Source organism: Nyctibius grandis, chromosome 1, assembly GCF_013368605.1.
Source record: "Nyctibius grandis isolate bNycGra1 chromosome 1, bNycGra1.pri, whole genome shotgun sequence".
NCBI lineage: Eukaryota > Metazoa > Chordata > Aves > Nyctibiiformes > Nyctibiidae > Nyctibius > Nyctibius grandis.
Window position 1 is genome coordinate 18,890,058 of NC_090658.1, and position 13,883 is coordinate 18,903,940.

General features: G+C 40.3%; 1 protein-coding gene across 1 annotated transcript in view; it reads right to left on the reverse strand.

The window, feature by feature from the left end:
• The window catches only part of XDH (xanthine dehydrogenase), a 55,212-nt gene that overhangs the window by 10,873 nt on the left and 30,456 nt on the right, over positions 1 to 13,883 (reverse strand). Inside the window, exons 19-30 of the mRNA XM_068421677.1 lie at positions 12,523 to 12,646; positions 11,997 to 12,116; positions 10,345 to 10,441; positions 8,269 to 8,393; positions 7,394 to 7,527; positions 5,821 to 5,908; positions 5,111 to 5,197; positions 3,485 to 3,676; positions 2,847 to 2,992; positions 2,167 to 2,248; positions 1,471 to 1,566; positions 612 to 740 (exon numbers count right to left, since the gene is read on the reverse strand). Of these exons, the coding sequence (XP_068277778.1) occupies positions 612 to 740; positions 1,471 to 1,566; positions 2,167 to 2,248; positions 2,847 to 2,992; positions 3,485 to 3,676; positions 5,111 to 5,197; positions 5,821 to 5,908; positions 7,394 to 7,527; positions 8,269 to 8,393; positions 10,345 to 10,441; positions 11,997 to 12,116; positions 12,523 to 12,646 (1,420 nt within the window). The remainder of the gene's footprint in view (positions 1 to 611; positions 741 to 1,470; positions 1,567 to 2,166; positions 2,249 to 2,846; positions 2,993 to 3,484; positions 3,677 to 5,110; positions 5,198 to 5,820; positions 5,909 to 7,393; positions 7,528 to 8,268; positions 8,394 to 10,344; positions 10,442 to 11,996; positions 12,117 to 12,522; positions 12,647 to 13,883) is intronic.

The following is a 13,883-nucleotide window of genomic DNA, read 5'->3' on the forward strand; positions in this document are numbered from 1 at the left end:
CTCAGACAAGCTGTGCAGAGAACAAAGACAGCCTGATGTTTTTACTTTACAGGTTACACTTCTTCTTTTTTAAACCTGAGAATGACCAGTACTAAATTCCTCTTTTCAATTGAAAAGTCACATACCCTGCAAATATATGCATTGGTAACTCCACCATGTCAGAGACAGTCATGACCACACCATTGCTACAAAGGATGTTTGCTCTGAGTGTATCAACACTTAGAGGTCTTTGGTTCTAGAGCACAGCCCACAAACCATCTGCTATTAATATCTGCAGCACAATATATTTGTTGTAGATAAGGCCACATTAATTACTAAGAAGCTAGCTTTTAAATAGATGCTTTGTTCTGTTCATTTTGAGTAATCACAAACACTCCATTTCAGAACTACAAAAGGGGTGGAGAGTTTTGAACAACTTGAAAAAAATACAGTCGTTCATCATCTAACACCGCCAGCAGTTATAGCAGGTAAAGAAGTTATGAGGTATCTTTAGCCTGGAACTGCCTTTTGATGGTTATGCTTTCCTTAAGCAACAGATAAATACACATCAACTTTTCATGTTCTGGAGTCCTAGCTTATAACATGCTAGTTTAAATAACTCCTTTCCATACATGGACGGCCATTCCATTGATGTCCGCGCTGACAGATGCAGCTGTTGGGGAGGTATTTGGGACAGTGTTTGTGCTGGTCTCACTGATGTAAATTTTGGAGGTGGGAACTCCCAGTGACCTGCTAGCAACCTGCAGAGCAAAGGTAAACAATTGGTAAGCAGCTGCTCTTACATGAGTATTATCATTCATTGCTTGCACTGCTAAGATCCACTCTGCAACCTTCACCCTTTCCCATCCTAAATTGCATTTTTCTTGAAGACTCAGTTGATTTGGTGACTAAGAGCTAACCAGAATATTGTTAAGTTTGCCCTTCACAGACTGAATGTGTGTGGGCACATACACGTACACTTTTGCCACAATGACAGACATTCACTTCAGTATTGTGAGACTAAATTCTTCTCTCAACAATTGTAAGAATCAGAGGATAAAGAGCCCTATTAAATTTCCCTTTCATTTCCCTGCCAAAGCAATGTTGCTCCCTTGGGCCTTTTTAACTACAAAGGCGTTAGCATACGCAGATAAATATGTTTGCAATATGACTAATTTTTGTATAAAATATATGTAAACTGTAGTTTTATGGGATGAAATGAAATTGCCAGAGAAGCTAGATTGTAAGCATAACCTACATTATCTACATAATAAGAGTTAAGATGATGAAGAATCTAATTCTCATACTCAATTGTTATAATACTCTGGAAATCTAGCACTGCTGCTGAAACAATTAAGAGAAATTAGTCATGATTTGTTACGCTACGCACACACACAGAGGACGTGTCAAGCTGTCTGAGGCAATACTACAGAGTGAGTGTAATTTTCCTGAAAAGATGTCTCATTTGGTTAAGTCGAAACTCATTATTACCTGAATCATTTTGGTGTGAAGTCCTTGACCCATCTCAGTCCCACCATGTGTAAGTAGCACAGAGCCATCTGTATACACATGGATCAGAGCTCCAGCCTATAAAATGGACATTAATCCAAGAGTCATCATAAATGAACTAGTGAAGTACTTAGCAGATTTCAGTTACAAACTACAGAGAAAATTAATTTGGAACTATATCAATGTTGTTGTTCGGTGTAATTAAAGCCGCTAGTTTACACTTGGGGTGAGTTTGGTTTAGTCTCACCAACTCACTAGAAGCTCTAATGACATAACAAACCTCAGTCAGTATTTTCAGCCCAGAAAGCAGGTGAAGTAACCCAAACCTGCCCCTGTGAAACAGAGATGCACCCTTCCCCTGAACTTGCAAACACCACTGACAGTCCATCAAGTCAGGCCAAACACAGGAACAGTGTTTTGACTACTGAGGAAGAGGGAATAGGCAGGGAAATTAACATAACACAATACCATGGAAACAGAGCTGCATTGTGGTGTCTTTTGGATAGTCTAAACAGATAATTGTTGTGTTGCTCATTTTGGTTTGAAAAAATGTATGCTCTTTCTTAACTAATTTACTACTACTCTGAAAATCTCCAGTTTGGTACAAATGGAGGAGGGCCTGGGGGAGGCAGCATAAATCCAGCTTCTTTACTGAAAAGATGAATGACACTTACGGACCTGGTTCAGAAATGGGATAGTGAAACTGATGCCAAATTTGGTAGGAATGATGCACATCCCTCTCTTCTTCCAACGATTCTGCCTGCAAGGAAAGAACATTATTTGTATACTCGTGAGGCTTTCATCGCAAATCAGTACCATGCTTCTCTCCGACAGCTTGGGTATCAAAGCAGAAATGAAATACCTGAACGCAATATAAACTGAGTTAATCAGTAATTTTTATGAAAGATAGTCTTTGTTTATGGGTGTCAACAAGAAGAAATCCAACCTGAAGATGCTTCCCCAGGCACTATAGAAGGAATTGTCTGGACTATTAACTATCCCGTGTATATACAAGCCAACTAAAAAAGACGGTACGACAGTGGAAAGCCTGAACAGATTGCCTTGATAGCCATTTGAAAAGTCTACCTGGACTTAACAGACACCCTCTCCTTTGCTACATTTCCCTTACAAAATCACGTCACGCTAGGTCTGATTCCTACCTTATTTAAGCTACCAGCTCACTGACAGAGGTTTCTTCCCACAGTGAGCACGAAGGAACTTAAAAAAGAAATTTTTAGAAGTCACTCTGCAAATATACGTATAAGGTCTGACTTCTCATCACTCATGTTGCTAAGGGAACTTCAGAAGTTAGTAGACAAAAGGTGCACCCGGTAACAAGACAGCTCCACAACACCTACTTGTTGAATTCTTCAATTAGTTTCTTTCTGGCGTGATAGCTAGAGCTTGACAAACACTCATCCCAGCATCTCCGTAGAGTAAACCCCTCCAGCTTTTGGTTGAAATGAGTCAGGTCTCCTTCATTATAAAGATTGAGTTTCCGCACCTTCCCAAAGAGACACATAAAGGACATGCCAAGTTTAATGCTTCAGATTAGGTCTTTTTAATGGATGACATCAAAAGCATGTTGATTCCTAGTTGTACTCCTCTGCTCACTCTACAAAAAACAGAATTAACAGACATATATCTGTTTATGGGAAAACGGGTACTAAAACATTAAGGCTGGGAATTTTCAAGAGAGATTGGGACTTAAGCACATTGTTAGTAAGATCAAGGTACCTAGTGCCATTAGACTTTTTTTTTTAATATCTATCCTTAAAGCAGGTGTTATACAATTGAGGCTACTGAGGGAATTTAATGAAGCGGAAGATAATCCGTGCTATAATATGGCTGTCATACAGAAAGTTTGACATCCTGCTTAGGGCTTAGCAAAAATGAAGCAACAGTTCTTATGCTTAATAATTTTCTGTGGTTGTGTGCAGTTCTCAGAACTTGTTCAAAGGCAGCACCACCCTGAAAAGTGTCAGTGGATCTGTACCTCCTCAGGTGGCAGGCCACACTTCCAAGCAAGGTCGCTCATCCAGCACTCAGCAATCATCATTCCTTGGGGCCCTCCAAAGCCACGGAAGGCTGTGTTGGAAGACAGGTTGGTCTTACAAACAATGCCCACGCTGCTGACATTGGGGATGTTGTAGGAGTTATCCAAATGTAACAGGGCTCTGTCCATAACCTGGTGAAGAGAAGGAATGGGCGTGGACACATTTTATATGAATCACATGTCAGACTTCTCAGTAGCTGCCAAAGCCAGGCTGGAAAGCTCTGAAGCTAATTTACAACAAGCAGCACTTCCTCTTGCACCCTGCAGTCAACACAGTTGGATGAACACTGAGGTGCAGCCAATACTCCCTCCCATTTGCAATGGAGTGTCAAGCTGTATCCTCCTGAAGGACAGGACAATAAGCACACATCTCTGTTGACACTTATGACACTGGGACATACTGAGCTTCAAAGTCCTTTGTTGGCCCCGGGCTCATGCTGAGCCAAGCTGCTATTAAATGCCATTACCCATCTGGAAGAACTATAATCTTCTTTTAATTATACTGAGTAATCTGTTATTGGAAAAGAAGTCTTGCCGATATCAAGTGACTCAGCAGCTGGGCTATGGCAGTAAGGGCAACTATATGAAATAAAGATTTTCAATAGCTACATCTAAACTGCAAGATTTGAGATATTTGCCCACTAATTGTCCAAATTGGGAAAGGGCCAGAGCTTCTTTCTGGCTTGTGTTCCCAGATTTCCCTTCCAGCAGTAGCACAGAGAGGAGATGATGCACATCCCAACCTTATTTCAACATGGAATGCTTTCCAGTCCCCTCATTCAGACACAGGCAAAAAGACAATTCACATAGATGTACTCTCAACCAGGCTCTTATAGTTTATGCAAAGGCACTTGCCTGCCATTCTGCTCTGCACAGCACCAACCACATTGCTAGCATCGAATGTGGCTCTGGTAGAGAACTCTTACAGTTCTCTCCTACTGAAATGGATTCGTTTTTGCAAAAAATTATCAGACTCAGTGGACTAGAGAAAGGGAACTAGAATAAACATAACTGACACTAGGCTATTGGGTTGGTCACTCACACGACAGAAAAGGAGAAGTTTTTTACTCATCAGTGCAAAAAATTCTTGGAGACAAACTCAGAACTCAGGCCCATTCTTGTCCTTAGCGCTTGTGAACCCAATGTTAGCTTTAGACAGTCCTTAACAAGCTTGTTGATTTAGGCACTCTGCCCTGATCAGCCTGTTGACTTGGATGTTTCTTACTCCAAGGAACTAGCTTTCCCCAAAGCTGGGGAACTATCAGTCATCTTGCATTGTGCAACAAGTTTCCCATCACAGCCCTCTAACGCAAAGCAAATTTTCTTGACTATTTTGCCTAATCCAAGTTATCACAGCATCAATAAGAATTATGTGGCACATGCCAAGGCAGGTCAGTTGGCTCAGAGAGCAGCTGAAGCGCCAAAAACCCATCAAGGTCTGTTTTCACTCATTCAGAGAGCAGGATGTGCAAACAATGCTGTAGACAACAACTCTCTGAAGTCAGAGCAAAAGGTTGCACAGGGAAATGTCTTCTGCCTCGTTAGCCATTAGAAAATTTTACTTACACCATAAGAGAGGTCTACAGAGTTGCCCCCATTGCTGTAGTATGACACCTCCAGACTCTTGACTTTCCCATTCTTCATGAAACCAACCTGTCAAGAGAGTCTCCTCAGTAATCAGCTTTCTACAAAATGTTCTCTTTTGTGCTTCCCTCCAAAAACTGAATGAACCTCATACAGGCAAAAGGCTGACTGTCCTCTGCTGCAGCATAGGACAAGCACAGTCAGCAACTGAGGAACCTTCCCAGTAAAGGGCCCATGTATGCATCTTAATCTTGCTCCAGAGAACACTTGTAAAATAAGTCCTGGTCACTTGTCACAGCCACCACTTCATTAACAGGTTTTTGCTTTGAAAAGCAGAAGCAGTAGGATGGGGATTGAACAGGAAAGGAAGTTAACAAACAGTAGTATGATACTGTAAACAAATGGAGGAGCATCTAAGAGCAATGCGATTGTCAACAGGGGCAAAGTCCTGGTTGCAAGGAAGAGAGAAGTATTTATGCTGAGGTCACAGGAAGGGAACTATTTGAGCCAAAAGAACTTCTGCAGGACTTTAACAGGACAAATGCTATAACCCAGCTGACCTGATCCATATGCAGCAGAGGAGATCAGCAGTGAAACAACCAGAGCAGCAATTTTTTTCACAGTATTTTACTACTCTCTGATGTTTCAGGTGACACTGAGATAACATGCATTCATTTCATATGTATGCATACCTTGTACCTCCCCAGGAAGGGATGCCTCCCACCGCTTATCAGCATGTCCTCATCTCGATCAAGCATGCACCTTACTGGGCGGCCAGTTCTGTTAAAGGATACATTTATCAGACAAACCCCAAAACACACAATACAGTTCCTACAGAGCAAGACCCTCCTCTTTTTGGTGAGCATTGTCTTTCCAGAGTGGCAATGGGGAGTTAGGGGTAAACTGCTTGGTTTATATATCTTCCTCTTAAGAAAATGGCAAGATGAAGTACAAAAAAATTAAGATCTTAGAAGCTGGGACCTGTTTGTAAAAACTCTTGTGGAGACTCTAATACTAAAAAGAAGAACAGTTTCTTACAGAGACAGATGCTAATACCTGAGCAATCACTATTTTCCAGACTATTTCTCAAGGCACTCTCTTGGCTTTGCAAGAGAGAATGCTATATGAATTATATAACAATATGAAGTAAAGTACTAACTAGCTTTCAATTTGACCTTGTTTTTTATTTGCTTATTTATTATCCAAGGAAGAACACAAGGAGGAAAGGAGGAGTTGCTCTTCATTTTCTAACAATTCTGCCTTCCCTGTGCCTCTCTTCAGGTTCTAAAGATATCTAGGGAATGCCATAGATGTTATTTCATAACCTCTGGGATATAAAGTAGTGGTTTGGCTGGCAGAGATAAAGGAAAGAAAAAATGCACATGTATTGCTGATTAATTAGAGAAAGCAGGTGGTTTGCTCAGAACAGCAAAAATAAAGCTGATTTAAGTACATGAACTTCATTTTGGCTGTTCTCTTCGAAAGATATTTTATCAAATTGCTGCTGTGTTGTGAGATCCACTTAGCATCACCAGCGGGGTGCATCCTCACCTACACAGGCAGTATTGGGAAAGGCAGTGTTACACGCAGTGCACAAGTGTCATCTCAGAGGCCACGTTCACTCACAACCACAGAAACTTGCACAGTTAAAGATGAGCCCACATCAAAACTCCAGTAACCAAAAGCACATTTCCAATCTACACTTCAAATGGTTACAGTCTAGGTTCACTCCCTGAACTTTTAGGTGTTTGAAAATTGTGGGTTTCTGTTCAGTGGCCTGCCACCCTTCCTAGGGAAAAATCCAAAGAGAGAGTTTGCAGAAGAGCAAAGAAATAGTGGTGCAAGGCTGGCGTAGTAGAGTTTTGAGCAAGGAAGAGGCTCTCATACCTCTATTACACAAAACAACAATCATGGCTAGTGCTGGATTTTGAAAAAGTTTGGGGTGAAGCGAAGGGAAGAGGCAAATAATTTGAGATACGAGTTTTCAGAGAACACCAAAGGAACAGCAGAGTAAGGGTTTTTTTCCCCTTTTCCTATTAAAAGCTGACATTCCAACATAAACTTAGCCCCTCTGAGCAGGTTCAATTCCTCCTACCAGCTAAGAGCCCGTTAGACACCTTCTTTGGGAAATCCAGGCTTGCTACAAGCTATACCGTAACAAGACATGAAGAGCCTTGGAAGTGCTCTAGTGCAAACGGTGCTCCAGAACAAGGGAGGCTGGGACAGTCTGAAAGGAAAAAGTCCTGTTCCCCACACCAAACTTACTTGAAGGCTGCGACAGCCACTGCAGTTGTCAAAATAGTGTTCCTAGTCTCTTTTCCTCCAAATCCTCCTCCCATTCTTTTCACTCGAACCACAACACGATTTGAAGGGACCCCCAATGCATTCGCAGCAAACTCCTAAAGAAAAACAGAACAGCAGAACATGTACAGAGCTGACCTGGTGTTAAGAACTAGATACCAACACGTTGCGTTTCTGCAACCATTGCAACAGTGCAAATACTCTATTATGTTGCAGGTCCTATAGGTCCTGCAATTGGATTTGATGCAATTGGCACCAATAAGCCCAGTATTTCATCTCTGAGGTAGGAAGGCACAAAGTGCTTCAGAAGACAGCACCAGATTCAGGAAGAGACTGACATGAGATGAGGTTACCAAGACATAGTTCCCATTTAGCACGGGGTTTGATGTCCGTACCACTCTGTCCATTCTCCTCACTCTATTATGAGAATTTTGGACAGACTTGGTGAGTCAGTAAACAGGCCAAAGACACCCCATAGTGCCAGTAGCCTATCTCACAAGATGGCACAGTTGGTATATATAGTCAGTGTTCACACCACCTCTCTTTCTGACATGTCATTCAACAGCCATGCCTACTGGCCAACTGGCATCCTTTCCAGAAAGGGTTAAGCATGTAATCCCTGGTGACAAAGATATGCTGCCAACAGAAACTTCTCTGTCACCTGGAAGCAGATTCATCCATCCTACTGGTGTCCTATGGACTTTAGATCCCATACCCAACTCTAAGCCTATGTGTTGTTTTTAGTCAAGACAAGATAGAACCAACTGTAAAACAACCATTTATCTAGTCTGAAACTGAGAAACAAATGCCTTTTAGGTAGCAGGTCAATGAGACAGTACCTGTGTCTTCATTAGGTTTTGGGTTGACACAAAGAGTTCCATCTCACCATCTTCCCCCTTCGGCACAGCCACAGTACTGTGAGTTTCCAGATAGAAATGCTCCTGCCCACCAAGGTACATCTCTCCTAGAAAATTGAAAGAAATGCCCCAAAGATAGGGTGTCTCCAGTGTTATAGGGTGTCTCCCAGCATGTGCTGCCTGCAAGCTTCTGCCCTTTTAACGTGTGTTAAACAACAACCCTTTGCACTGCCCAGCAGTGGATACCCCTAGCTCTAAAACTGACACTTAGGTTTGACATTTAGAAAACAAAACAAAAAAACCCAGACACGCTCCTCCCTCCACTTTCTAGAAATCTTTAGTCCAGAACACAAGTGGCTGGCATTTCAAAAATAAGCCTGCACACCATGCCATTGACCCAGCATCCCTTAAGATGCAGTGTTTGGAGCCTTTCAGACTGCCCTGATAACACCACTGAGATGAAGGATAAAAATAAATCAAGTATAGTCTAGCTGAGTAGATCAAATACAAGGTTACAGACTTTGAAACAGGGGAACCAAAATATAAACCCAGAATGCCTTAAGATGATCTAACTGGGAATCAACTCTATCACTGCATGTGCCTCCTTTCCAGGACATCTTACCTGGCAGTGCTGAGGGTACAATTTCCAGTCATGCTACACACTATTAAATGTCAGAATCAACCTCCTTTCTCAGTCATAGCCCTGGTCTATTCAGCTACCTTGAAAATCAATATTCAGAGCAGTTCTCAAAATCCTGTTCCTCTCTTCCTTTTATTCAATTCAGCAACAACAAAAGAGCTGCCTTCATTAGGTACATTAGTAAGAAATGCACATTTGCATGAGACAACGCCTACTCTGGTATGTAGCAGAGGCCTTTCTCTTGTCTCCTCGAGGGGGCTGGCCTGGCATTCACACAGTATTGCAGCCTTTTAAATAACCTATTCTTCTAGCTCAGAACAATTTCTGCCTTGCCTGGCACAGTGTTTTCATTTTGTATAGTATAGTACACTATAAGAAATAACAACAGCTTATGAAACCTTTGAAGACGGTGCCAATCACTGACTGCAGAGGAAAGTCTCAGCCATGCATACCAAAATACAACAAATGACAGACCTGAAAATGGGTGTTGCAGTTAAATAACTCCCCTTTTCCTCACAGGGAGGTAAGGGAGGCATGCTTCTCTGTGATCTTCGAGAATAATCCCTTCATGCCAGGCTTTGTGTCTGTAACTGATTTAACTTCCCTCTCAGATCTGTAAGAGGGATACAACACCTTCTTATCGATAAATACATAGTTCTCCAAAGGTCTGATGTTTGAGACTCTTCCTCTCAGGAGCTATTGATTGGTGATACATACACCAAGCAATGACATGGGCTTGACAGAGTATTCCAGTTCACACCTCTGGCATTCTCCCCTCCTAACTCATAGAGGTTTTAAACAGTTCTTGATAATTGCTATATTTACCTGTGTCTCTACTACCTGCTTGGCAGACTCTGACTGAATGAAACCAAGCAGCACACCAAAAAAAAAAACATCCTCAAAGACAGACCAACAATCAATGTTGAGAAAGTGGTACAGGGCAGTGCTGTGTTCTTCATGATACCTACAGCCACCAGTGTTGGTGGGTCAGGTTTTCAGATGCATGTGTGTCCCATTTTCATAAGATACAGTCATATACCATGTTAAAGGAAATTGACTGTTTGTAAGATTCAGACCAGATTATGTCTGGACAGGGAAAATCTCCTATATGGATGCATTTCAGGAAAAAAAAAATACTTTGTAGAATATTTGCTTAAGAAAAATGTGTCCTTACATTGCAAGAGAGTGTTTACAGGGGCACAGCTGGGAGCATCCAAATCCATTTGAAACTGAAATGACATCTTTCACAAGCTATTTGTATATAAACAGTTAATTGAAAGTTAATATGAAATTAATTTAGCCCAGCAAGCCTTACTTTCATGAGTTCAGTATCATATGCGTTAAAAGGAGGTCGATAGCTCGACTCCTTTTGTCACAAACTATCCTATTTTAATAGAAGTATTCATACTTATTCTCACCTTCCAAAATGTGATCAGATTCTTCAAATCCTTTCTTCACATCTCCCTTATTAATCCTCTTTATAGACTTAAGAAAAGATTGTTTCTCAATAGCTTCCTGGGAAACATAATGACACAATGAAATTTTTATGGAAGCAGAGTGAAAATAAAGCTTCCTCTGACTGAAGAAGAAATATCCATGATGAAAACCACAAGAACTTATCAGACACTAACTATGGTAATAGCCAAATGACTTGACTTAAAGCAACACAAAATTTTTGGCAACACAGCAATTTCACAATAAACACTATAATTGGACAATCTTAGATTGTTCCTTGTGACCCACTTTACCTTATGGACACAGAACCTCAGGGTCTGTAGCCACTAGACCTATGACTTAAAACTTACATTAACTATAGTCTGTGGCCCAGAAGGTGGGAAAAAGGAAAAGAAAAAAAAAAGATGAAAAGAAAAGAGACAGAAGGAGAAAACTAAATGTCTCAGACAAGATGAAAACTTCTGCAGAAATAGTTAACTTCTGAGCTAATATAAAATAATCTTCCTTGGGGAAGTTTTACAACTGCATTTCACTTTTGCCAAAATCGAAGCTTTCCATAATGAAAAAAAAAAAAAAAAACACAGAGTGATCAAGCAACAACATCAACTCAGCACATTTTTGGCTTCACTCTCATCTTCCCAGGTTGAATAAACAAATAGAAGCCTCAGAAAAGGAAAAGTTATCACACACTGTTTGTGAACTGACGAATCATTCAAATCAAAACCTCTGTCCATAGATGACAGTACTCATGTCTGTACTAGCCAATGTACAGACTCTTTGTATTTGCATGAATACAATTCACATTACAAAACACATGGTAAGAAATATTGACCATTAAACAAAATTAGTTAGAATCCCATGGTTCTATTATCTCCCCAATAAGAATGGCTTCATACATTTTTTCTCAGTTCTAGATGTGAATACAGCATTAGATATTATCATTTGCTTTTACTGTCACATAAGGAAACTTGTTAACAAGCCTTCTAATTAAAAAAAAAAAGGCATGAAATGATCACAAATTGTTGACAATTTTTTCAGCTTTAAGAAAAGCCACTTAAGGGCTGTGTCCATACAGTCAGTGGAAATGTTCATAGTGCAGAGTGAATGCATGAAAATTAATTTCATCATCTTTAGAAACTAGCCAAGTGGTCTGCAGAAATCTCAGAAAAGCAGTGCAGTGACAGAGCTAGAAGAGATGTTTTCACACCCTCTCACTGAGTGTTATAAATCAGAGAATGAAGAATGAACGAATACCAATCAAGCCAGCATGGTTATACCAGAAAATATTGAAAGCAAGCACCTGTAGGTAAGAATATAACTGACAGTAACCTGTTAATTTAAACAAATTTGTGCTGAGCACAATATATCTGCCAGAGTTTAGTTTCTTTGTTTTAGCTTTAAAGAACACAGAACATGTTAACGTACTCCCAATCAATACCACAAAGGTGTGTCCTCTTTATATTTAAATATACAAATTATTCCTTCTATCCATATCCTGCTACACCCACAAAGACTAACAAAACATGCAGCTAAATAACCACATGCATGACAACAGAAGTTAACTAGACATCAGGGTGTCCCAAGCTAACTCAGAAGCAGATCTGAGCCATCTTACCTGAATTGTGACAATAGGTTTGAGCTCTTCATACTTGATCTTCACAGCTTTAGCTGCTCTTCTGGAATGTTCTTGTGTGTCTGCAAGAACGGCACCGATGATATGACCAACACAAGTGACCTAGAGACAAGATTAGGACCCACCATCATTTGGTGTGTGTATATATGCAGTAACTGAAAGGCTCAAGATAATTCTCTTCATATATTCCTTTTGTGTATTTTTTCATCTGTTTGTTTGGACCAGTCTATTTAAAACTGGTCAAGGGAAACCTATGACAAACAACTTCAGACAGTAACCGAGTGAGTGAGCTTGTCCCAGTGGCCTGCTGCTTAGAGGACAACAGCACAGATACACAGAGGACAGGGGCATGGGGACTCAGGCCTTACTGAATTTGGCACAAAGATTCCTATTGACTCCAGTGCAGTCAGGATTTATCTCTGTATATGGTAGAGGACTTCGCTGGACTATATAAGAAATCTTATCTCCTGAGCAGCGTGATTGAAAAGGGCTATTTTTAACCACATACCACATCCTCAGCAAAGACAGTCTCATCATTAGCGATGCCAGTGATGTTACTGCCAGGAACATCCTTGGCGGAGACAAAACACACAAACCCAGGAACACTCTGGGCTTCAGATGCATCTACAGAACTAAAGAAAGAAAGAAGGAGAGGCAGCGTTATTATTTCTCATTTTTGTTTCTGTAAGATCTTGTCATATACCAATACATTTTCAGGCCTGATTCCCTAAAGTCTGGCTATGCAGAAGAGAAGTTTGTCACATGAATATCATGTGAGACCAATGCAGAAAGGGCAACGTATTAGACTAAAATAATTTAGTATCTATATTGTAATCTGAATCCTGACTGTAAGTCTGATCACCAGTCTGCTTCTTTGGACTATACTGTATTATACATTTTTTTCCCTAAGACATATCTGAACTTGATCCAATCGCCACATGTACTAAAGATCCTTTGACATCCTTTACCAAAGACAGATTGGTGTTAGTGATAGTATGCCTCCGCTGTCTTCTTAGCTGCCATGATTCTGTGAAGGCAAGATTCCTCCCTGTCTATTGATAAACAGAAAATTTTACCACAGACACATATCTACTGTGGGTTCACCTCTAGAGAAAAATGTGGCTGTGAGTCAGGGAGAAGTTGTTGAGTATCAATCAAAATGAAGCTGTAGGGTATTTAAAAGAATGCAAAAGAAATAACTCTCCAAAAGACAAAAAGCTTCATTAAAGGCTTTCTTTGGTAATCAGCAAGAGAATTATCTAACCAAAACACTTGTCTGCTTGAATCATATACAGATTTAAAATTAAGTGACAAGCAGGAACAGAAAGTAACTAGAAAAGTGCAATATGATTTAATTTTTATATGGAGCACTTCATAAAAATGTATTACAAAAGACTTTCAAGCTCCTTTTGCAATATTTTGTACATTGGCTCTGTAATTGGCTTGCTTTACAAAGGAATTGCTGCAAATAGAAAAGTTGTGGCTTTGTTTCTGCTAAATGAATGATTTATTGTCTTCAGTAAATTGCTGCGATTTTTTCAGCATACTTGTTTAGATTCCTGAAACTCCAATACAAACTGTGCCTCAGTGAGCTACAGACTTTTTTAAAAAGACATTAAATGTATGAATGAACTTTCCCACATGAACTCTTAGACAGCAGGAACTGAAAACTATGTTATTTTTCTTTGGAAAGTTCACTTTCCCGCGCTTCTGCAGCAATGCCTCAGAAAGAATCCCCTGTTTCCCTTAGTTAGAAATGCAGAGGCAGATGGTTTCTAATTTCTACTTGGTGGTCAAAATCTGACTTGGGTGAAGTGGAAGTTTTCAGAGCCAATATTTTGACCGACAAAATCATAGGCTGAAATACTT